Source organism: Poecilia mexicana, unplaced genomic scaffold (genome assembly GCF_051168715.1).
Source record: "Poecilia mexicana isolate PSO_F unplaced genomic scaffold, ASM5116871v1 scaffold_2, whole genome shotgun sequence".
NCBI lineage: Eukaryota > Metazoa > Chordata > Actinopteri > Cyprinodontiformes > Poeciliidae > Poecilia > Poecilia mexicana.
Window position 1 is genome coordinate 57,282,619 of NW_028263371.1, and position 22,049 is coordinate 57,304,667.

Sequence of the window (22,049 nt, forward strand, 5' to 3'; positions counted from 1 at the left end):
GACCCCGGCCCGGGTCTTTCTGCATGGAGTCTGCATGTTCTCCCTGTGCAGGATGGGTTCTCTCCGGGTACTCCGGCTTCCTCCCACAGTCCAAAAACATGACTGTCAGGTTAATTGGTCTCTCTAAATTCTCCCTGTGTGTGTATGGTTGTTTGTCCTGTGTGTCTCTGTGGTGCAACAGACTGGTGACCTGTCCAGGTGACCCCGCCTCTCATCCGGAACGTTAGCTGGAGAGGCACCAGCACCTGCCGGCCCCACTAGGGGACAAGGGGTGTGTGTGTGGATGGATGAAAGGAACATGGAAATTAAACTGGTGCTCTACTGTTGCAGCAGTGGCGTTTTTTTAATTAGCTTTCACTAAATACGATGCTGGTTAGCATTGTATCGTTAGCAGAACTAATGTTTCTGATTGGTGCTTTAGGGTTAGCACACCTAGCTTTTCAGTTAGCAGTGCCCGAACTGTTTCTACATAGCATAGACAGCAGCAGACCGACCCATGCATGAACTCAAACGGAGCCGGTGGCTCTCACCACTGGGCTGGTCCGGGCCGAACTGGCCCTGCTGGACGCTCTGGAGCTGCGGTAGCTACTGTACTCCACAGGCTGCAGGAAGAACACACCACATACGATTCTGTCAGTCTGCCTGCATTACCCTCCCAGATGTTAGACCGGACCCGTTTGGACCCGCTCCGCTGGCTTACGTGAGAGGTGGAGACTCTGCGGGAGCCGCTGCACAGACTTAGACCGTCGTCATACAGAGAGCTCTGCAGGGGACGGATCAGGAGCTCAGCCGGGCAGAACCGCACACACATGATATCAGTGCTGAGTGTTAGGTCACCGAACGCTGGCTGGCTAATGGCTAACAGAGCTAGAACCAACCTAAAACTGCAGAGACGGGTCCAATCAGAACTTCAGTCTGTCTGAGTGTTAGCTTACAGACCCGGTAGCTGCCGTTAGCTTACTGACCCTGTTGCTACCGTTAGCTTACTGACCTGGTAGCCATTGAAAGACAAGCCGGGGTTTCTGGACGGGCCGCTGAGATCAAACAGGTCGGAGGAAGTGAAGGAAGACTGGAGAGAGGAAGTGAAGCAACCAGAGATCCATCAGGAATAACGCAGCATTTCAGCACTCAAACTACAGCAGAAGGTATCAGAACCAGAACCAGAACCCATGCAAGAGTCCATACAATATGTCCTCTGCTGTCTCTCAGCATGCAGCATGTTGGTTAGACTGATTTCAGGTGAAATGCTCTGAGCCGCAGTTATCATCTTCACACGGTGCCATTAGAGGAGAAAACACACCAGAACCAGAACAGAACCACGCACCGGCTGCAGGTCCAGTCTGGACGATTGGAACATCCTGCTGTCATCGCTCAGCCTGGAGCTCTGAGGCCAAACAGGGAAACACAGAAGGCTCTGAGAAAACAGTGGTGCTGTGGGCTCCCCAACCACCCAGAAAAGGCGGGAATGGAGAACGAGGACCTGAACAACTTCAGCATCACTTAACAGTTAGACCCGATTTAACCTGGAGTGTAAATATGATTATTATTCATGGCAGCAGGAGGACAGAGCGCCGACAGCGACAGATCAGAGCAGAAAGGAAGGAAAAGAGTCGATAAAATCCTGTTTTTTTGTTTGTTTTTTTTAATTTTTTTTGGCTCTAGTGGCCTTTATTTGACAGTTAATTGACAGGAAAGCGGGTAATGAGAGAAGGGGGAAGACATGCAGCAAAGGTCACTAAGGCTGGGAATCGAACCTGCGACGGCTGCGTCAAGGACTAAGGCCTCCATATGTGGGTTGTGCTGAACCCCTGATTTGTTTTGTTTAAATGTTTCTGAAAAGTTAAAATGATTCATGGAAGCAGCTCAGCTTTCCATCTGGTTGATATCTCCTCCCTTTTCTCCACTTTCATTAATTTCTGCACCAATAAGGTGCAGCATGTCAAACTGTATGCTGATGATTCTGTGGTTCATCTCTGGCATCGGCTCTGTGGCTTTAGGGTTTTATCAGATTCTGGAAACAATCACTAATAAATCAGTTACTCCAGTCTGTAGCGATTCACAAAAAAAAAATCAACAGATCCCTGCATTTTTTCATGCTAATGCATCACTGTGAGTTTATCTCAGATGTTCTTAAAAATGGTGGAAAACACTGAGTCTACGTGATGCCAACTCCCACCTGCAGGTGGCAGTGTTTCTACTCCACCGCAGCCTCGGCTGTTTTAGTCTGTGATCGATGTGGAGAAAAACAAAAACTGAGCTATTTTTAAAGTTTTTAAAGAATGAAAATGTTTGCGTACCCAATGTGTCTGTTATTCTCATGATTTTTCTTCTACATGTAAATTTGATAAAAAGTTTAATGACTAAAAATGTCAGAATTTCTTGCATACGTTTCTAAAGTATCACCACAAAAACAGATCTGGGTTTCTCTACATGTGGTTAGCGTGTTTTACGTCGCGTTTTTTCCTGTCATGCGTTAGTGTGTCAAGCAGCCACTGACCCTGCTGGACAGCGCGCTGTAATCGTCATGGCAACCGTTTCTCTGTGAACGACAAACACCTGATGAGACGAGCAGATCGCTCTGCGTCTCACTCTGACGTTTCCTCACTCACGTCTCTGTGCTTATGCTTCTTCTTTTTCTTTGACTTCCTGTGCAAAGAGGAACCCTGAGAGAAGAAGAAAACAGTGAAGAAGAAGAAGAAGAATCACACCCATGATGCAGGAAGCAGCAGGAAGCGAGGACAGAGCCCCTCCCCGGCTTGTTTCTGGGTTCAGAGTTGTCACTGTTTCTCTAACAGAACCGTCTGACTGAACCGAACCCAAAGGGATCCGTTGCATTACGGAACATTATTCAACAGCAGAACCAAAAACAGGAAAACATTCATTCATTCATTCATCATCCACAGAGTGAAATCATGCAGAGGGAAACTGTTGTACGACACAAAGCAGTTTCCTCCACGATGCTGCGCTGCCAGCTGATTGGTCGTCTGACGCTCCTGTTACCGCCTGATTAACCTGATGGCGCCGCTTCCGCCCCCTGGTGGCCGCTCTGCTCCTGCCAGTGGTGAATGCATGAGGCTGTTTCTCCAGAGGCTGAACTGGTTTTACTCTCTGCTGCAGGAACGCTGATCATATTACGGTTTCATAAATATAATGTGACTTTAATCAAGTCAGTATTTGGTTTTTACATCAAATAAAGCCATAAATGAAGAGAAAATGGGTGAAACATAAAGAATATATTGTTATAGTAGCAGATTAGCCTCTACAGCAGGGGTCCCCAAACTACGGCCTGCGGGCCGCATCCGGCCCGCCTCCTCATTTGGTCCGGACCCCTGAACAATACCAGAGAGCATTCAGTGTGTTTTTTTTCATATATATGTGGATTTTTCTTCAACCACCAGGGGGGGCTCTTGAGCAGATTTGAAACTTAGTTTCCCTCAATGGAATATATACTAGTCAGTACCAGTCACCGTTTCGCTCACGGTTTCTTTCCATTTGCATTCTGGGTAAAAATCTATCTACAAACGCGAATATGTCGTCGGCAGTACATGCTCTGCCCCGTCCCTCCCCTTGTGCCTGTTCTCCGTCTCACTCAGTGCAGAATCTCAGAAAAACAACATTTAAATCATGTTTTCTTTGTGCAGATATTTTTCTGCAGCTGCAGACAAAGCAAACGGGAGATTCTGACGCTTTTTCTGATGAAAACATGAGAAATGGACCGGTCAGAACCAGAATGTAACTGACCAATGTTCCTGAGTTTCCATGTTAGAAACAACCAGACAGAATCAGCAACTCAGTCTGACTGACAGACCGACACACCCGCAATCAGAGCAACTGGGTCAAATCGGGTCAAACATGCTGGGTCAACCACAAACAATCAGAGAAGGTCAAAGTTCAACGGGGTCTCACCCCTCCACCATACGCCCCCACAGAGTCCAGATCCGACTGGAGAAGACAGAAACAAGTTGATGAAGAACGAGATGATCAGTCAGAAGGTCCGTTTGGTTCTGGTTCTAGGAACCAGAACCAGCTGAGAAGTCTGAGAGAGAGAGCGGTACTGACCCGGACGCTGCCGCGGCTTCCCACCGACATCCGCTCATCGTCATCAGACAGCTGTGGAGAGCAAAACGACACGATCAGAAATGGGTCGGGCAGATCCACGGGCCGGTTCTGAGAAACCCTCTGGACCCGACCCGGAACAACCACACACAGCAGGAAGAACTGGGTTCAGTTTGAAACGGTTCAGGAAACAGAGGAAGAGGAAACAAACCGTGTGGAGCCGTGAAGAACGAGAAAACCTCTCACTGTCCTCCTGCAGGAGGAAGAGGAGGATCAGTGAAATCTGAAACATGAAGCTATTGAAACTTTCTGCCTCTAAGTTTCCTTCTTCAGGCTGAGTGATTGATTATCCACCAGCACTGCAGTGTTAATATTAATACGGTTCGTTAATATCTGGTTCAGCCCAAACGAAGCAACACGCTCCAGACTCCACGCTGCTCTGACATCATCACTGCTCGCCGCTCTGCTGCGTCTCTGGAGGCTAAAGGAGGCTCCTGCTGCTTCACTCTGAGCCTGGTTCGGCTCCTGCTGGACGTTTCCTCTCCTTAAAGAGGAACTGATTTGGTAAGCATGGGACAACATGGCTACAAAGCTAGCTGCGCTAACACTAAAGCACTAACTGCAAACATTAGCTCTGCTAACACTGAAATGCTATACCAACATGGTGTTTAGCCAAAAGCTAATGCTACGGCACGAAATTCAATCACGAGTCAATGACTCAGCGTATCGCCCTCTACAGGCTCATCTTGTCATTACTCAGCTTCCTGTATGGTTTGTGTTTCAGGAAGTGATTCTGTGGAACAAACTTCACTCCTGGTTTCAGTTTAGTTTATAGTTGTTTTGCTAACTCTGTTGCTGGTTTTACCTAAATTTTGCCTTGTAGCTCTAAAGCAGGGGTCCCCAAACTTTTTCCTGCGAGGGCCACATAAGTGTTCCCTTTTGTGGTCGGGGCCGGTCTGTCGAGGCGGGGGGGGGGGGGGGGATTAAGGTCGATGACGATTTTTACCCAGAATGCAAATGGAAAAAACCGTCAGCGAAACGGTGACTGGGACTGACTAGTATATATTCCATTGAGGGAAAGTAAGTTTCACATCTGCTCAAGAGCCCCCCTGGTGGTTGAAGAAAAATCCACATATAAACCGGAAAATACAATATATGAAAAAAAAAAAAACACTCAATGCTCTCTGGTATGAAGAGGCGGGCCGGATCCGGTATTGTTCAGGGGGCCGGACCAAATGAGGTGGCGGGCCGGATCCGGCCCGCGGACCGTAGTTTGGGGACCCCTGCTCTAAAGCAATGCATTCTGGGTACAGAATATCTGATGCACCACATGAGATAACATGAGGACAGGAAACATTACTGCTGTGTAAACAAACTTCAAAATAAGAGCATGAATATAAACTTCAAAATAAGAGCATGAATGGAAACAGAATTTTCCATCTACTTGGAAAATTCTGAACTGTAAATAACCAAAAACTGAAACTCAGATGTTGAGCTACAAAACAGTCAAACAAATTAGTGCTTCAGAATTGATCTGGGGAAGCTAAGTGCACTAAATGTTTTCAAAGTTAGCAATAATGCTAAAGCGCTCAGCTAAAAATTAGCTCCTTTACTAGCGGTTAGTGAAACTGTGCTGCATGGTGTCTAAAATACCTTTAGACACTGTGGAAAAGCAAATCAGTCAAGCGTCTGTACTTCCTGTTAAAGTTGAGTTTTCCTCTCCACTGTCACCACATGCATGATCAGTGAATGTTTGAAGTCAGGGACTCCATGCAAATTATTTTCAACCAATCCGAATAAAGAGCTGATCTGGACGTGTTGCTGATAATCTGCAGGATGAAAATCTGCTAATCTGACCAATAAAAGCATCCGTCTGTCCAGCAGCATCAGCATTAGCATTAGCATTAGCGTTAGCTAAAGTGATCACTCTGCAGCAGATGGTCATGGTGGCTCTAATCCAGCCAGGCCTCCCACTCCTTCAAATAACTGGATTACCATCCACACTCTGACTTTGATTCAATATAATCCATATTTTCCATTTTAAGGATTAACGGGGATTATCAGGAACTCGGCACACACACACAGTTAGCAGGGTGCACAAACTTTTAGTGTTTTTAGTCAAAATCTACCATCCACTGCTCAATGTCTCCCCATTTACTGTCGGCCCGCTCCTCTCGGGGATTCAGACCGTAATACTTCTGAAAGACGGGAAACGAGGGCAAAGGTTAACGAGTGGCCAGGTTTCCATGGCAACACACACAGATATCTGGAGGGTCCTACCTTCTGCACCTGGAAGATCTGCAGCAGCAACAGAGGCCAGGAAAGAGGGAACAGGGAGGAGGGAACAGGAACACGAAGGAGGGAACAGGAACACGGAGGAGGGAACAGGAACACGGAGGAGGGAACAGGAACAGGGAGGAGGGAACAGGAACAGGGAGGAGGGAACAGGAACACGAAGGAGGGAACAGGAAGAAGGGAACAGGAACAGGGAGGAGGGAACAGGAACACGAAGGAGGGAACAGGAACACGGAGGAGGGAACAGGAACACGGAGGAGGGAACAGGAACACGGAGGAGGGAACAGGAACAGGGAGGAGGGAACAGGAACACGAAGGAGGGAACAGGAAGAAGGGAACAGGAACAGGGAGGAGGGAACAGGAACACGAAGGAGGGAACAGGAACACGGAGGAGGGAACAGGAACACGGAGGAGGGAACAGGAACACGGAGGAGGGAACAGGAACAGGGAGGAGGGAACAGGAACACGAAGGAGGGAACAGGAAGAAGGGAACAGGAACAGGGAGGAGGGAACAGGAACACGAAGGAGGGAACAGGAACACGGAGGAGGGAACAGGAACACGGAGGAGGGAACAGGAACACGGAGGAGGGAACAGGAACACGGAGGAGGGAATAGGAAGAAGGGAACAGGATCAGGGAGGAGGGAAAAGGGAACAGGAAGGAAGGAACAAGAAATGGGAGTAGTGAACAGGGAAGAGGGAAAAGGGAACAGGAAGGAGGGAACAGGAACAGAGGAGAGAACAGGAAGGAGGGAAGGAGGAAGGAACAGGGAGGAGGGAACAGGAAGGAGGGAACAGGAACAGGGAGGAGGGAACAGGAAGGAGGGAACAGGAACAGGGAGGAGGGAACAGGAAGGAGGGAACAGGAACAGGGAGGAGGGAACAGATAGAAGGGAACAGGATCAGGGAGGAGGGAAAAGGGAACAGGAAGGAGGGAAAAGGGAACAGGAAGGAGGGAACAGGAACGGAGGAGGGAACAGGAATAGGGAGGAGGGAACAGGAACAGGGAGAAGGGAACAGGAACGGAGGAGGGAACAGGAACAGGGAGGAGGGAACAGGAAGAAGGTAAAAGGGAACAGGAAGGAGGGAAAAGGGAACAGGGAGGAGAGAAAGGGAACAGGAAGGAGGGAACAGGAAGGAGGGAACAGGGAGGAGAGAAAGGGAACAGGAAGGAGGGAAAAGGGAACAGGAAGGAGGGAACATGAACAGGGAGGAGGGAGCAGGGAGGAGAGAAAGGGAACAGGAAGGAGGGAAAAGAGAACAGGAAGGAGGGAACAGGGAGAAGCAATGAGAACATGGAGGATGTATCAGGGTCCCTGTAGAAACATTCTAGATTCGCTTCTGAATTTCTCAGGTATGTGAAGAAACAACGAGGAGCAACCTGAGAGACTTGGTTGGGTTCTGTTGGGTTCAAACCTCCACAGAACCAGCACCTGGTGAATTTCCATCCTGTAACCTGCTGCATCAGTGATACAGTTTCTGCTCAGCTTGGTCTGGACTTTGACTAGGACATTTTCAGCTGATCTGCTGTGTCTGGTTTCCTCCATCTTGGTCCAATATCTCTGGACTCGTCTCAGGGGTGTCCAAAGAGCGGCCCGAGGGCCGTTTGTGGCCCCGAGACAATGTTGTCCCCCGAACTGGACAAAGTAGTTCATTAAACTTTGTTCCTAATCAGGGTCAAATTATTGTTTTCTTTCATTTACAGCAGCAGGTTTGGTTTAAAACAGAAAACATGCTGAATTATTTCTACGTTTTGGATCTACGATGAAAAACCTCCTACAAAACTGAAAATGGAGACATTTCCTTGATTTAATTTCATTGATTATTTTCTTGACCCGTCAGAAGTTTTGAATCAGTGTTTTCGGCCCGTACAGTTTGGACGCCCCAATCCAGAAGCAGCTCTGCTAACCTCAGTGCGGCGGCCATCTTGTTTCTAGAGAGAAGAAACTTCTTCCTTCAACTCAGCCTCACTGGTTCAGGGTCATGACCTTTGACCTGCTAACTCAAGCCTGTGGAGTCGCACTGGTCAGACAGATGACCTTTACCCCCAAATTGATATTTATGAAGGGCTGAAATGATTAACAGATTATTAAAATAATTCTCATCTGATTTAGTGAACAGGAGTACAAACAGCAGATAATCAATAATCAGCTCCACTCCGTTTCAATGTTCCTGTTACAACATGTTTGTTTTCTTCTTCAATAAAACAAATGAATTAGTTTATTTATCTTTTAATGTATTTATAATATAGAAAAGAGGCTGAAATGAAAAACCTGCAGATTGATTATTTCTATCTGACTGATCGATCAATCGATCAGTAAATTAATCGTTAGCTGCAGCTAAACAGAGACGTCGTTCTGAATCGCTGGAGGAAAATAAAAACATCAACCAAAGTTTCCTTCAGTTGTTTCTCGAAGTCAGACCTCCAGAACCGGCGCTGACCCGACCCAGCAGGTTCCGACCCGACCCAGCAGGTTCCGACCCACCGCAGCTTTTCCATCACAGCATCCAGGACTTTAATCCAGATTTAGAGCCGACCTGCTGGAGGACCCGACTGGACCAGTAAACCAGAAAACAGCCTGTGGTCTGTCTGAACCGGTCCAGTTACAGGACCGGACCTGGTCCTGAAACTGGACCGGACCCGGTCTGCTGATGAAACTCGAGCCATTCCCACACTTTCCAGCAGATTAACCTAAACCAAAGCGACCCGGTTCAGCAGAACCAGAACCAGCCGTGAGGTTCTACCGGTCCTCCTCCGCTCCACTCACCGCAGTTCCCTTCCTGAGCAGAGGGACCCGGGGCCGCGCGCCGAGGGCCGCCCGCAGCCCCCGCCCCGTCAGCCGCCGCCCGGCCGTCCTGCAGGGGTCAGAGGTCAGCGCCCCGGCCGGTCTGGGCTCGCCGCTACGCCTCGACGGCCAGAGGCTGCTGGGAGATCTGGAGCCATCGCCACGGCAACAACAATCAGGGCTAAAGCGCAGCCGCTAATCTGCTTTAAAACTCGGCTAAAAGGTTTACGGGTCACACGCGGCCCGGCCCGGCCCGGCCCGGCTTAACCAACAGAACTAATCGGACCTGAAGTGTCTATGGAGCAGAACAGATTCACCGCTCCGACCGGAGAGAACGCTGTGACCAATAAACTGATCATTAATCCATTATTCTGATCATTAATCGGATTTAAAAAGTTGCCACATTCTGCAAATTTTTCATTGAATCAATAAATGAAATTTATTCTGTATAATATAAAAACACTAAAAGGTGGAAATAAATAAATTCTTGTTTCAAATGACAAAAACATTTTGTTGGCTGAAAGTCAACAGTTGCTTCAGTGAAATAATCCTTCTGACATTATTATGAAAACTGTTGATCAACTGATTAATAACTGGATGCAAAATGTGATTAATAGAGGATTAATTTCCCTGAATGTGAACCGGATGAAACTGAAACCAGAGGATTTACAGATTAAGGTTTTAATCTGAATGTTTGTCATTCTGTGTTTTTCTGTAATCGATTAATCTGATTAATCAATCGTCCCTAATCAGATTATAGCAGGTATTTATGAAGTCTGAGTTTCCCTTCAGCAGTCGATGTTTTTTAATTTCTGATCTTTTGTCTCGTTTTTCACTGAGCAGCAGCAGAGACCTTCATCCTGCTGCTCCTCCTCCTCAGATATTCTTAGCTGGTTGTAATCGCAAACACAAACCAGACGGCGACCTGGGCACGCCGCCGGATGGAGGGACACAGAGGGAGAGAGAGATGGAGAGAGAGAAAGAGAGAGAGCGAGAAAGAGAGAGATACAGAGAAAGAGAGAGAGAGAGAAAGAGAGAGAGCGAGAAAGAGAGAGATACAGAGAAAGAGAGAGAGAGACAGAGAAAGAGAGAGAGAGACAGAGAAAGAGAGAGAGACAGAGAGATTTGGAGAGAGAGCGAGAAAGAGAGAGAGATACAGAGAAAGAGAGAGAGACAGAGAGATTTGGAGAGAGAGCGAGAAAGAGAGAGAGATACAGAGAAAGAGAGAGAGAGAGAGAGAGACAGAGAAAGAGAGAGACAGAGAGATGTGGAGAGAGAGCGAGAAAGAGAGAGAGATACAGAGAAAGAGAGAGAGACAGAGAGAGACAGAGAAAGAGAGAGAGACAGAGAGATGTGGAGAGAGAGCGAGAAAGAGAGAGAGATACAGAGAAAGAGAGAGAGATGTTAGTGGATCTAAAACTTTTAGGAAAAAGCAGAAACCACCTCAACATAGAAACTTTTTGCTCAGTTTAATTGTGGAAGATATTTTTAATTTTGCTGTTTTCATCAAGTTTTTGCAATGTCATATTTGAGAAGCAGCCCAGAGGAGCACGGCCTCTCTGGAGGAGCAGCAGAGCTGCTCAGCTCAGGTGGGACAATCCGTCTGCACCTGCAGCCTGGCAGCCAGGTTGTTATAAATATAACAAGTTAGTTTATCGGAAGCCATGTTGGGGAGAGAGCAAGCATGTGGAAGTAGAGAATAACGTCCCTGTGGTGAAACATGGCGGTGGCAGCATCATGCTGTGGGAAGATGGATGGAGATAAACTAAGAGAATCCTGGAGGAAAACCTGCAGCAGAGCTGAGAGCAGGTGGAGGTTCAACCAGAGATACTATGGGATGGATTAGAAGGGCTAAAATGGCCTAGTCAAAGTCCAGACTGAATTTCACTGAGAATCTGTAGGAAGACTTGAAAACTTCTGTCTTCAGATGTTTTCAATCCAGCCTGACTGAGTTAAATATAAATACATGCCACACTTTTCAAATTGCTGCTACTTTTTTTTCTGTCACATTAAATCCTGAACCAATCAGAATCCTGGAATCCTGCTGCTTTAATCAGACAGAGCAGCATTTTAACAACATGATGATTTTATTGAGCAGCTCCTTTAACAGACAGGAAGCAGTTCCTTTAACAGACAGGAAGCAGTTCCTTTAACAGGCAGGAAGCAGTTCCTTTAACAGACAGGAAGCAGTTCCTTTAACAGGCAGGAAGCAGTTCCTTTAACAGGCAGGAAGCAGTTCCTTTAACAGACAGGAAGCAGTTCCTTTAACAGGCAGGAAGCAGTTCCTTTAACAGACAGGAAGCAGTTCCTTTAACAGACAGGAAGCAGTTCCTTTAACAGGCAGGAAGCAGTTCCTTTAACAGACAGGAAGCAGTTCCTTTAACAGGCAGGAAGCAGTTCCTTTAACAGGCAGGAAGCAGTTCCTTTAACAGGCAGGAAGCAGTTCCTTTAACAGACAGGAAGCAGTTCCTTTAACAGGCAGGAAGCAGTTCCTTTAACAGGCAGGAAGCAGTTCCTTTAACAGACAGGAAGCAGTTCCTTTAACAGACAGGAAGCAGTTCCTTTAACAGGCAGGAAGCAGTTCCTTTAACAGGCAGGAAGCAGTTCCTTTAACAGGCAGGAAGCAGTTCCTTTAACAGACAGGAAGCAGTTCCTTTAACAGGCAGGAAGCAGTTCCTTTAACAGGCAGGAAGCAGTTCCTTTAACAGGCAGGAAGCAGTTCCTTTAACAGACAGGAAGCAGTTCCTTTAACAGGCAGGAAGCAGTTCCTTTAACAGGCAGGAAGCAGTTCCTTTAACAGGCAGGAAGCAGTTCCTTTAACAGGCAGGAAGCAGTTCCTTTAACAGGCAGGAAGCAGTTCCTTTAACAGGCAGGAAGCAGTTCCTTTAACAGACAGGAAGCAGTTCCTTTAACAGGCAGGAAGCAGTTCCTTTAACAGACAGGAAGCAGTTCCTTTAACAGGCAGGAAGCAGTTCCTTTAACAGGCAGGAAGCAGTTCCTTTAACAGGCAGGAAGCAGTTCCTTTAACAGGCAGGAAGCAGTTCCTTTAACAGGCAGGAAGCAGTTCCTTTAACAGGCAGGAAGCAGTTCCTTTAACAGGCAGGAAGCAGTTCCTTTAACAGACAGGAAGCAGTTCCTTTAACAGACAGGAAGCAGTTCCTTTAACAGACAGGAAGCAGTTCCTTTAACAGACAGGAAGCAGTTCCTTTAACAGACAGGAAGCAGTTCCTTTAACAGACAGGAAGTTGTGGGATCTGTTGTGTCTTGGGTCATAATTAATTTTTGGTTCTGATCAACCCGGTTACCTCTTTCTGCTGCCGCTCCAGCTCCTTCATCCGGATCTCCCGTGCTTCGGCCCGGGCCGCTCGCTTCGCCGCCAGCCTGGCCTCTGCCTGCAGAGAGAGAGAGAGAGAGAGAGAGAGACTGGTGAGAACAGGGGGGTGACTGGGGGTAACTGAGAGCAACTGAGAACGATTGGGACCAATTTTGATTGGCTGGGCCAGGGGTCAAAGGTCAGTGCTCTGCTTCATGTTTTAAACTTGTTTCTGTTTTTCTCCTCTCTGCAGAATTCATAACCCAGAGAGACTTTTTCCCTTAAAAGGACGTCTCAGAGAGAGAGTGTGTGTGAGTGAGTGTGTGTGTGTGAGCATTTCCTTCCTCTCTCTCTGCGGTCGGTGGTTTCAGCCGCTGGGCTCAAGGCGGTGGCTCTAATGCCTCCACTATTGCCCCCGCCCTTCTGCCCCCACCGGCCAGTGAGACGTTTCTCACTCAGAATCGGCTGAAAGCAGAACAGAGATAAAAACCCAGCTTCGTCTGGTTCAGTCATCCTAACTTTGGTGTTTCTGTGTTTAAACTTTTACATTCATTAACAGAAATTTCTCCTGGTTCAGTTCTTCTGTAACCTCCAGGCGGCCGAAGGTACTGGTTCTGGTTCTGGTTCTGCTGGAGGTTTCTTCCTGTTACCGGGGTGATTTCCTCTCCCATGTTGCCCCCTGCTGGTCAGGAGGAGTGATGCTCTGCTGGTTTTCCTCAAAACAAACATTTTATGCTAATTTGAATAATGAACTTGATGCTCTGATTGATAATTAGAATAAATTAGAAGAAATGATTGAAGTTAAATAATTTTTTAATAAAATGCATCAAGACAACATGTGACCTGGTGGGGCTATTGAAATAAACTGATTTGAATTTAATTAGTAGTGTTTAGTTCTAGCTAATGGACTTAGCTCCTGCTGGTAGAGTTAGCTCCTGCTGGTAGAGTTAGCTCCTGCTGGTGGACTTAGCTCCTGCTGGTGGACTTAGCTCCTGCTGGTGGACTTAGCTCCTGCTACTGGAGTTAGCTCCTGCTAGTGGAGTTAGCTCATGCTAGTGGAGTTAGCTCATGCTAGTGGAGTTAGCTCATGCTAGTGGAGTTAGCTCATGCTAATGGGCTTAGCTTTTGCTAGTGGAGCTAGCTCCTGCTAACACAGTGAATAGTAGTCCACTAGCCGATCATGCTAGCTTGTTTCAAAAGTTGTTAGCGGCCCTTGAACACTTTGAGCAGTTTGTCTCCTTCCAGATGTTTTGTTTCCCTTGTTAGCCTCTAAACCTTCAAGCATTTAGCTAACTGCCTCCAGTTGACTGTAACCTGGCCACAAAATTGGCCCAGAATGCATTGCATGCAGGTGATAAAATGGTGACCTCTGTATGTGAAAAATATAATACAGACAGTTATTGATGTAATTATTTGTTTTTACATCTCACAAACAACAACCTTTAGATTAATTAGAAAACTAAAACATATTTAGTCCAAAATGTTAACCAGTCATAAATCATTTAAGTTTCAACTTCTGAAGAACCACAGAAGAAGAACATCAGGTGGAGTCGTGCCATGATCTCACAGCAGCACCAGTCACTTTAACCTGAGTTCACAGCTAAATTATATCTAAACATGTTAATACATGGCAGGACAGTGGCGCAGTTGGTAGTTCTCCCTGTGCAAGGCGCATCTCTAAATTGTCCCTCGGTGTGTGTGTGTGTGTGTGTGTGTGTGCGGGGGTGTGTGTGTGGTTGTGTGTTGCCCTGTGACCTGTCCAGGTGACCCCGCCTCTCACCCAAAACGTTAGCTGCAGAGGCAGCAGCAGCTCCTGACCCACCAAGGGTGTTAGAAAATGGATGGACAGTTTTCTGTTTATTAAAACGTCTCATTCTGCAGAATGAAGCAGCAGTGAAGAGCCGCCCCCGTCGCCGCCAGGCGGCCGGTAATTAGCGCTGCCTTTAATAGCGTCCATGTTGAAGAGCTTTCACTGCAGCCTGATAAAGGCCGACCTCCTTCCAGTCACACACTGGACTAAAAATAGAAACCTGAGGCCGACTGCAGCTGCTGGAATGGGGAGTAAACGCTCTGCAAATATTTTCTTAAGTAGCAGCAGGAACAATGCAGTAAACATGGCATCATCATCATCGGCTTTAACTCTTTTATATAAACTCCCAACATGAAGGTGATGCAAACTGAAACCTGCAGCAACATGTAGAAACTCTGATGATATTTAGGTCTGGCTCATCGTGCTTCAGCCTGTTAGGAAATCTGAACAGATCCAAACTTCATGAAGGTCATGAGGTCAAAGAGAGAGAATTAAAGCTGCAGTGGAAACTTTAACAAATCATTTAATGATCTCACACCTGTGGGTCAGGTGGATCAACCTGATCAGATCAGACCTGGAAATGATTCTCATTTAAACTCCAAGCATGAAGCGTGTTTCAGTAACCTGTCAGATCCAGCTGCTTAAAAACAGCTACAGGTGTGAGAAAGTAAATACAAGAAGAATAAAACGACCCACTTTCACAGTTCAGGAAGGAAATTTACACATTCGGTTTATTGACTCATCTTTTAGTTCCTCTTATTTAACAAACGATGATAGAAGATATTAGGCAACAGCCTTCATCACAGCAGAAAACCTCCTTGAAATGTTTCAGTCCTGAAGCAGAACGTTTTCCTCTCATTTGAAAATGTATTTAAATTCAGTTTATTTCTAAAGCACCAGTAACATGTCGTCTCGAGGCACTTTACTAAAAAACTCATTTCAGAAAAATCACGTCATTCCAAGTTTGTTTTATTCAATTAGTTTAAAAAGTTTTCAAAGGGATCCCAGCTGAGCATGGAGTCGTTCACTTGCAGCATTCACTCCTCCTGACCAGCAGGGGGCGACAGTAGAGAAAAAAACTCATCTTTAAACAGGAAGAAACCTCCAGCATAACCAGAACCGTTCAGTACAGGTTGAAGGTTTGAGAAGATAAAATGTTTTGGTCTAAAAACCAGCAGCGGTTCTGAGGATGTTTTCCAAAAATATCTGCATTTCTGCCGTCACTGTTTAACGTTTATATTATCTTATTACTTTTACAAACAGTTTTACCTGCTGTTGTGATGAAGATTCAATACAAATTCAAAGATTCTTCATTAGTCGTAAATAAACATTAAGCTACACGGCTGATATATTTTAATCTTTTATTTCATTGCTTCTCTTGGAACTTTACATTTTAGATTAGATTAGATTAGATTAGATTACTGCCATGGATAACATAATATTTCTGGGAGGAAAGATATTTCATAAAATATTTAGATAAAATAAAAAAGTTTAATAAACTTCCCCAAACAAACTGACTGAAATAATCTTTTGCTGCTGATTTCAGGTGTAGCCAGGAGACGATCAACGTTTAGGTTAATGAGGTTTATGAGTTTAAATAAAATCAATTTATTATGAATTTATGGTTTCAACGTTCATTTTCTCCCATTTATTGATGGGAGCAGAAACAGAAGCAGCACTGCGTTTTTCTTCTTTGACCCTTTATAGTTCAGTTTATGTCGCACCGATTCACATCTCCTGTCATCAGGAGGAGTTTAACAGAAAAATGATCCGGTTCTCATCCCGTCCTTCAGAACCCGGTCCGGTTCCGGCCCAGCAGTTTGGTTAAATCACAGCTGGAAAACGAGATGAGAAACTCTGTCCAACTGAACTGCATCAGTGTGTTTACTTTGAGTTTTGATGTTTTTCATCGAATGATGACTTCTTGGTGATTTTTGCTCCATTGAGACGTTTCAGTCTCTAAAAGTGGACGAAAAACATGGAGGTTAGGAACCATGTGAGTTACTGTAGCTTTGTGCAGCTCAGAGCTCCAGCAACATTCCTGCTGTTACATCTGCATGAACTGTTCTTGGTGTCGGACTGGAGAATCAGCAGCCAGCAGGAGGCGACGGATGAAATGTGGTCAATTAGATTATTGTGTCGCTGACGGATTCACAGCATCCAGACTGGAAATGGAGACAGGACAGAGAGAGGACATGAGGTCCAACAGGACGGACAAACCAGAACCAGGAAGCTTCCGGACCTCAGCATGTGGTCGGACTGGATCGTCCAGCTGGTCTCCTCCTGAACCAGGAAGTTGGTTTCACCTGTTTCTGATCAGAAAGATGAAGCTATCTGGGCCGGTTCTGCCGCTATTTATACCGACCTACATCGGACCGAGTTCATCAGAACCGCTCTCATTTAGCAGGACGGCTGCCCTCCAGAGAGGAAACCAGCAGCTCACTGATAAAATCTGTTTTTCTCAGATGGAGAGACGAGTCCGACACACCGGCCGTCAGAGCAGCTGGATCTGGACCCAGATGAACGCCACACTGACCGACCAAAACGGACCGGCGCCGACAGCTGACACAAAGAGAAACGAGTGATTTCAGAACCAGCTGCTGGTTATCAATACTGACTGGTTCTGATTCCACTGTCGCATCTGTAGATTTAGATTTTATTTTCATATCTTGACAGAAACAAAGCACCAGGACTAGAAGTGAATCTTCATCACATGATCATGTGAAAAATGTTGAACTTCAACATTTTAAAATGTTTCACTGAAGAACAAGAATTTATTTACAGTAATTCACAAATATTCTTGTGAACCAGCTGACAGGAGGCCAGGCGACCGGTTCTGTTAGAGGTTCTGAGTGAGATTCGGTCCACAGGTCCAACATGATTTGGTTCCAGCTAGAAATGAACGATATTAAATCTGAATTAACGTAGATATCAGATGATGTCACTCATTTTGTAGCATTTCAGAGAGTCTAAAAGAGGAAATCTCCAGTTAGCATCTTCATCAGTGGCATTTGCTCTGCTGGAATCTGAACAAACAGACCAACATGACCAGTTCTGGACCGGTTCTGAGATCCGGCCAGCTGAAGCTGTGAGAAACAAACCGGTCCCCCCGCCCTCCTTCAGGACAAAACTCCTCCACGCTCAACAAACAGGAAGTAGTTAGCGATAGCAATCTGCGCGGCCGAGCCCAAGGTGATGTCACCCAGAGGAAACAGTCAGAGGCTGCGCTTCCTTTTAAGGAGCCGAGCCGCAGCCAGAACCCTGAGCGGGTCAGGAAGTAACAGGCGGTTCTGTCAGCCAGGAGTCAAAACGCTTCATGGAGGTTTGATGGGAATCGCTGACGGTTCCAGGAAGAACCGGACCGGTTAAAGATTAGCAGAATGGCTGTTTGTTCAGCCCTGAGCATTAAAGATTAACCAGGCCGGGTCGGACCGGGTCGGACCGGGAGAACTCATCATCACATTGTCCTTCTTCCAGATGCAGTTTTGCTAGCCGGCCGCCATCTTGGTTTAAGCAGGAAAAGCTGAAGGGGAATTTGAAGGTTCTGCATTTTAACACCAAACTAAATCTGAACCTACAGCCTCCTGCATCAAACACCCTGCAGTTTTCACACTAAAACTTGGACTAGGACAAATTTAGAACTCAAAAAAGCCATCTGTTGGCTCACAGCTTTATTCATCCCAGTTTACAGAAACAGAGCAGCTGCTGGTCATAAAATACATATTAATGTAAACTAGTATAAATACCCAGAAGTCTGCCGCCACATGAAGCAGTAGCCATGGCAACGGCCCCCTGTTTGTAGCAGTATAGTATTTATAATAATAATTGTTATACATATATATTTCAATGGTGGTTTCTCAGTCAGGATGAAATTACCTCATTATGCATTTCATGCGCTTTGGCGCACAGACCAACGTTACATCAGATTATTTGCACTGGAGGAGGTTTTCACATCCGTTGTTTTTATTCCCTTTATGTTGTGTGTGTTGGGTTTTTGTCTGAGGATGAATATGGTTCAGTTTCACTGTATTCAATACAATAAAGTATTGAAGTGTGAACATCATCGGGTTTGATGATTCTTGGTCTAAATGACTGAATGTCGTCAGGTTTCAGTGCATTTATGTGAGTTTTGACTTTTTATTGTGAGAAAGTTTTACATTACTGCCACACATTTTAACGGCAGGTCAAAAGTTTGCATATATTTACGCACATTTCCACGCCACGTTCATTTTCATACATGCTGACTTGTGTGTAAAATACGGCGGCGCACATGAGGCCCCGGGAGAAGTTCTGCTCAGTTCTTCATGACCCAAACAGAACCACTGCGGCCAGACGATGTAGCAGCAGCAGCAGGATGTAAAACTGACCTCAGATCTGCACTGACTACAGCAAACAGTTGTTAAGCATGAGATTATTACTGAGTGATGCAAGAAACAAAAAGATATCTAGCAATCTAGACAACTGAAATCCAGATCAGAAAACCTTCAGAACTTTTAAATTTAATAAAACTGACGATTAAAACTAAAAGAACTCAGTAACTTTGATCCAGATGTGAGAAAGTGGAATAAAGTCCGGTTTGAATTAGATTATCAAAATTTAGGAACCAGATAAGAGATTATTAGGCCTCACAACCAAACCCTCTGAGCAACCTGTTCCCCTCCTGGCCTGTGGGGGCGCTGCACCAAGACCCACTGAAGGAAACGACACAAAAACCTCTGAAGACACTGAGAGCAACTTCCTTCTTCACCAGATGGAAACAAGATGGAGGCGTTAGATTTTAGCGGTTGGAGGATTTCTCTTTAGGCTAAAGACCAGGAGCCATTTCTGCTGCTAGCGCTAGGCTAGCACATTAGCTTTGGTTGTAGTTACCCAGAATGCCCTGTGCTGTAGTCCACTTCCTGCTTTTGGAGCGGTCTCCGGTCCGCTTGGCATTCACATTCAAACTGAAGCCAGACCGAGGTCTGGAGGACCAGAGGTCAGAGGTCAATTCACACCTCACAACCAAACCGGACTTTGACTAGACAGACAGACCGGAGTCGGGGTAAAGTGGTATAAACATGGCTGGTTTCCCACCTGTTCCCCTCAGGTCTAAATGCGGCGGCGGCAGCAGCTGACCCGTTGGGCCCGTCTATTTTTAAAGCTCTTCAGCAGAACGGGCCGAGTCATCAGCGCCGACATTCCGACCCGTCAGAACCTCAGAGGGAACCGGTTCTTCCTTCAGACCGGCCCAGGTTAATCCCACAGGTTCTGTTCGGGCCTCATGCATGAGAGCCATGAAGCTCTCAGCAGGAACCCAACAGAACCCGGCAGAACTCGACAGAACTCGGCAGAACCCAGCAGAACTCGACAGAACTCGACAGAACTTGGCAGAACCCAACAGAACCCAGCAGAACTCGACAGAACTCGGCAGAACCCAGCAGAACTCGACAGAACTCGGCAGAACCCAACAGAACCCAGCAGAGCAAGGGTTCTGGGAACCAGAAGAATCTGAAGCGTCTCTGACGGGTCGGTTCTGAATCTCAGGTCCGTTCATCAGAACTCTGGTTCTTCCTGGTTCTGGGTCTTTACCTGAGGAAATGCTTCAGGCTGATGGCGCCGTCCGGGTCCAGAACTGATCAGAACCAAACCGCCCTGCAGGAGAACAAAGCAGCAAAATGCGGCGCTGCCCGGCAGAACCAGAGTCCAACAGAACCCAGAGAGCAGGACCTCAATCAGCTGCTGGTTCGACCCGTTTACAGACAGACTGTCAGTTCTGAATGGTTCTGTTAAACCAGGTTCTGTTTAACGAGTCCGATCTCCACAGAAGACAGAAGGTCCTAAAGAACAAAGGTAAAACAGAACAACCAGAACCACCATCAGACTCCAAACGGGTCAGGAACTTCACAACAGTCAGAACCTGTCGGAACACGAGCCGGACTCGGCTGCCAGTTCCCTTCACGGCACTGACCCAACAACCCAGAAGGCTCAGAACCTGAGCGGTTCTGAGCCGCAGCAGCTGCTTTTAAATGGCAGCAGGCGTTCAGCAGGTCTGGGCCGACCCGATTCCAGCAGAACCGGCCGGGTCCGGCAGCCCTGAGGTAGAACTTTACTCTCATGTGAAGCTGAACAGATAAAATCTGAGTAAATGTTTTATTTCTGGTCACAGAACCAGAACCACAGATCTGCGTCCTGAGAACAGAATCGGTCCGGTTCTGGTTCTAGGAAACCACCAAAGCTGTTAAAATGGTTTTGAAAACATCTTTATGGAAGAGAAAAACGTCGGAGTAACTGAGGCTCAGCACTCAGGGCGGCATCATGTCTGGGGTCATGTGTCGGATTCAACAGTTTTAGTTGTATGTTTATTCTGTTACTTAGGGCGCCCCCTGTTTGTTACACACAGAATTGGCAGCTAGTTTCCATGGCAACTGTCTGCCTCTGTGCTAAATTTGAAGGGATACTTCTCATTTTGGAGAAACTGTCAAAACATGGAGACATTTTGGATCATCAGAACATGTCAACCAGAACTTTTAACTTTTACCCAGTTCTGTGTGTAACAGACAGGGGGCGCCCTGACTCACCAATAAACACTTCAAAACATTTGAGCTGCAACTGAAATTTTTACCAGTTTTCATAACACGTTTTTATAACGACACTACAAATTTTAAAATAATTTTTAAAACAGATATATTTAATTAGCATCAGAGCTAACTAGTCACATGACTTTTTGCTGTAAACACCAGGAGGGGCTCTGGGCCCCAGTCATGCCAGAACCGCCTCTGGTAACTGGCGTTTGGACCTAGAACACGTGGTGCTGTGCGCAGTTGGTGGCCCAGTCAAAGCCCACTCACCTCTCTGGCGATCAGGTTGAGGGCATCGTCCTCCGCGGTGGACTTCTCCTTGTTGGTAGATCGCTTTCGTCCCGTCCCCTGGGTCCCCATGTCTCCGTCTCGGTGTTTGTCTTCTGCAGCTCGGTTCGATTCGGTTCGCTACTAATCCGAACCGGGTCGGCCAGAGCAGCTGGAGCCTCTCATGCGTCTCTAAAATGTCAAGTCAGAGGAACCGAAGAGACGAACCGCGGCGGCTCGGCTCATTGTCACACATCCGTTCTTTCAGTCGCTCCTTCCTGTGTTTCCGAACCGCAGCGAAGTTCTGCTCAGTCCGAAACGCTGCGACCCAAAGCTGCGCTCACACCGACCTCACGGTCCAGTCCAACCGGTCCGGTCTCTGACTGAAATAAAAGCAGAACCAGAACTTTTCCAGAGAGCTGAACTGACTCTCATCAGTCTGGAAACGTGACGCAGCCGCAGCGGAAGACTCGAACCTGCCGCACTAAAAACTTCACCGCGCGGTGCCTTCACGGACCGTCGGAATATTCAGTAAACCACATTAACGCCGCTAAAACTCACCAACTGGCGGTCTGGAGACAAGAGATTGTCACTGTTACGTCACTATGTGACGTAATAATAATAATAATAATAATAATAAAAACATTATTTAAAAATTGACAGCTTCTGTTCGTTGGCTGTGCAATAATAACACTTTCTAGTCGTAATTTATAATAATTTTAATAATAATGTTAATCTGCATTATCATTATTATAGTTTCATATAATAATATATGTTTGTCATTATATTAATATTATCTTGACATATAAAAATAAGACATCAAACTTTCACATTCCCTTTAAAAGCAGTTGAAATAAACCCACTTTTTAATATTCTGTTTTCTGACCCACGTTTTCTGCGAAGATGAAAACTCCTACTGGTTCTGGTTCTGCGGGGTTCTTCCTAAATGGAGTCCTTCTTTTCATGT

General features: G+C 46.3%; 2 protein-coding genes across 9 annotated transcripts in view; one reads left to right on the plus strand and one right to left on the minus strand.

Moving 5' to 3' along the window:
- The window catches only part of LOC106912834 (uncharacterized), a 38,209-nt gene extending 16,616 nt beyond the window's left edge, over window positions 1-21,593 (minus strand). The window contains exons 1-13 of one of the 8 annotated variants that reach the window (XM_088003634.1): window positions 21,086-21,593; window positions 12,441-12,527; window positions 6,337-6,354; window positions 6,186-6,254; window positions 4,268-4,309; window positions 4,060-4,110; window positions 3,907-3,942; window positions 2,610-2,663; window positions 2,498-2,539; window positions 1,325-1,384; window positions 992-1,069; window positions 701-763; window positions 531-602 (exon numbers count right to left, since the gene is read on the minus strand). In XM_088003634.1, the coding sequence (XP_087859760.1) occupies window positions 531-602; window positions 701-763; window positions 992-1,069; window positions 1,325-1,384; window positions 2,498-2,539; window positions 2,610-2,663; window positions 3,907-3,942; window positions 4,060-4,110; window positions 4,268-4,309; window positions 6,186-6,254; window positions 6,337-6,354; window positions 12,441-12,527; window positions 21,086-21,175 (762 nt within the window). In that variant the 5' untranslated portion in view covers window positions 21,176-21,593. The remainder of the gene's footprint in view (window positions 1-530; window positions 603-700; window positions 764-991; window positions 1,070-1,324; window positions 1,385-2,497; window positions 2,540-2,609; window positions 2,664-3,906; window positions 3,943-4,059; window positions 4,111-4,267; window positions 4,310-6,185; window positions 6,255-6,336; window positions 6,355-12,440; window positions 12,528-21,085) is intronic. The other 7 variants (XM_088003636.1, XM_088003640.1, XM_088003643.1 and 4 more) reach the window with 7 other exon arrangements.
- On the plus strand, window positions 6,368-7,736 carry LOC148160985 (uncharacterized; the record flags this gene model as incomplete). The annotated part of the gene is made up of 1 exon (XM_088003705.1): window positions 6,368-7,736. A coding segment is annotated over one exon (1,344 nt), but the record flags the coding sequence as incomplete, so codon positions are not given.
- Window positions 21,594-22,049: the final 456 nt, after the last annotated feature.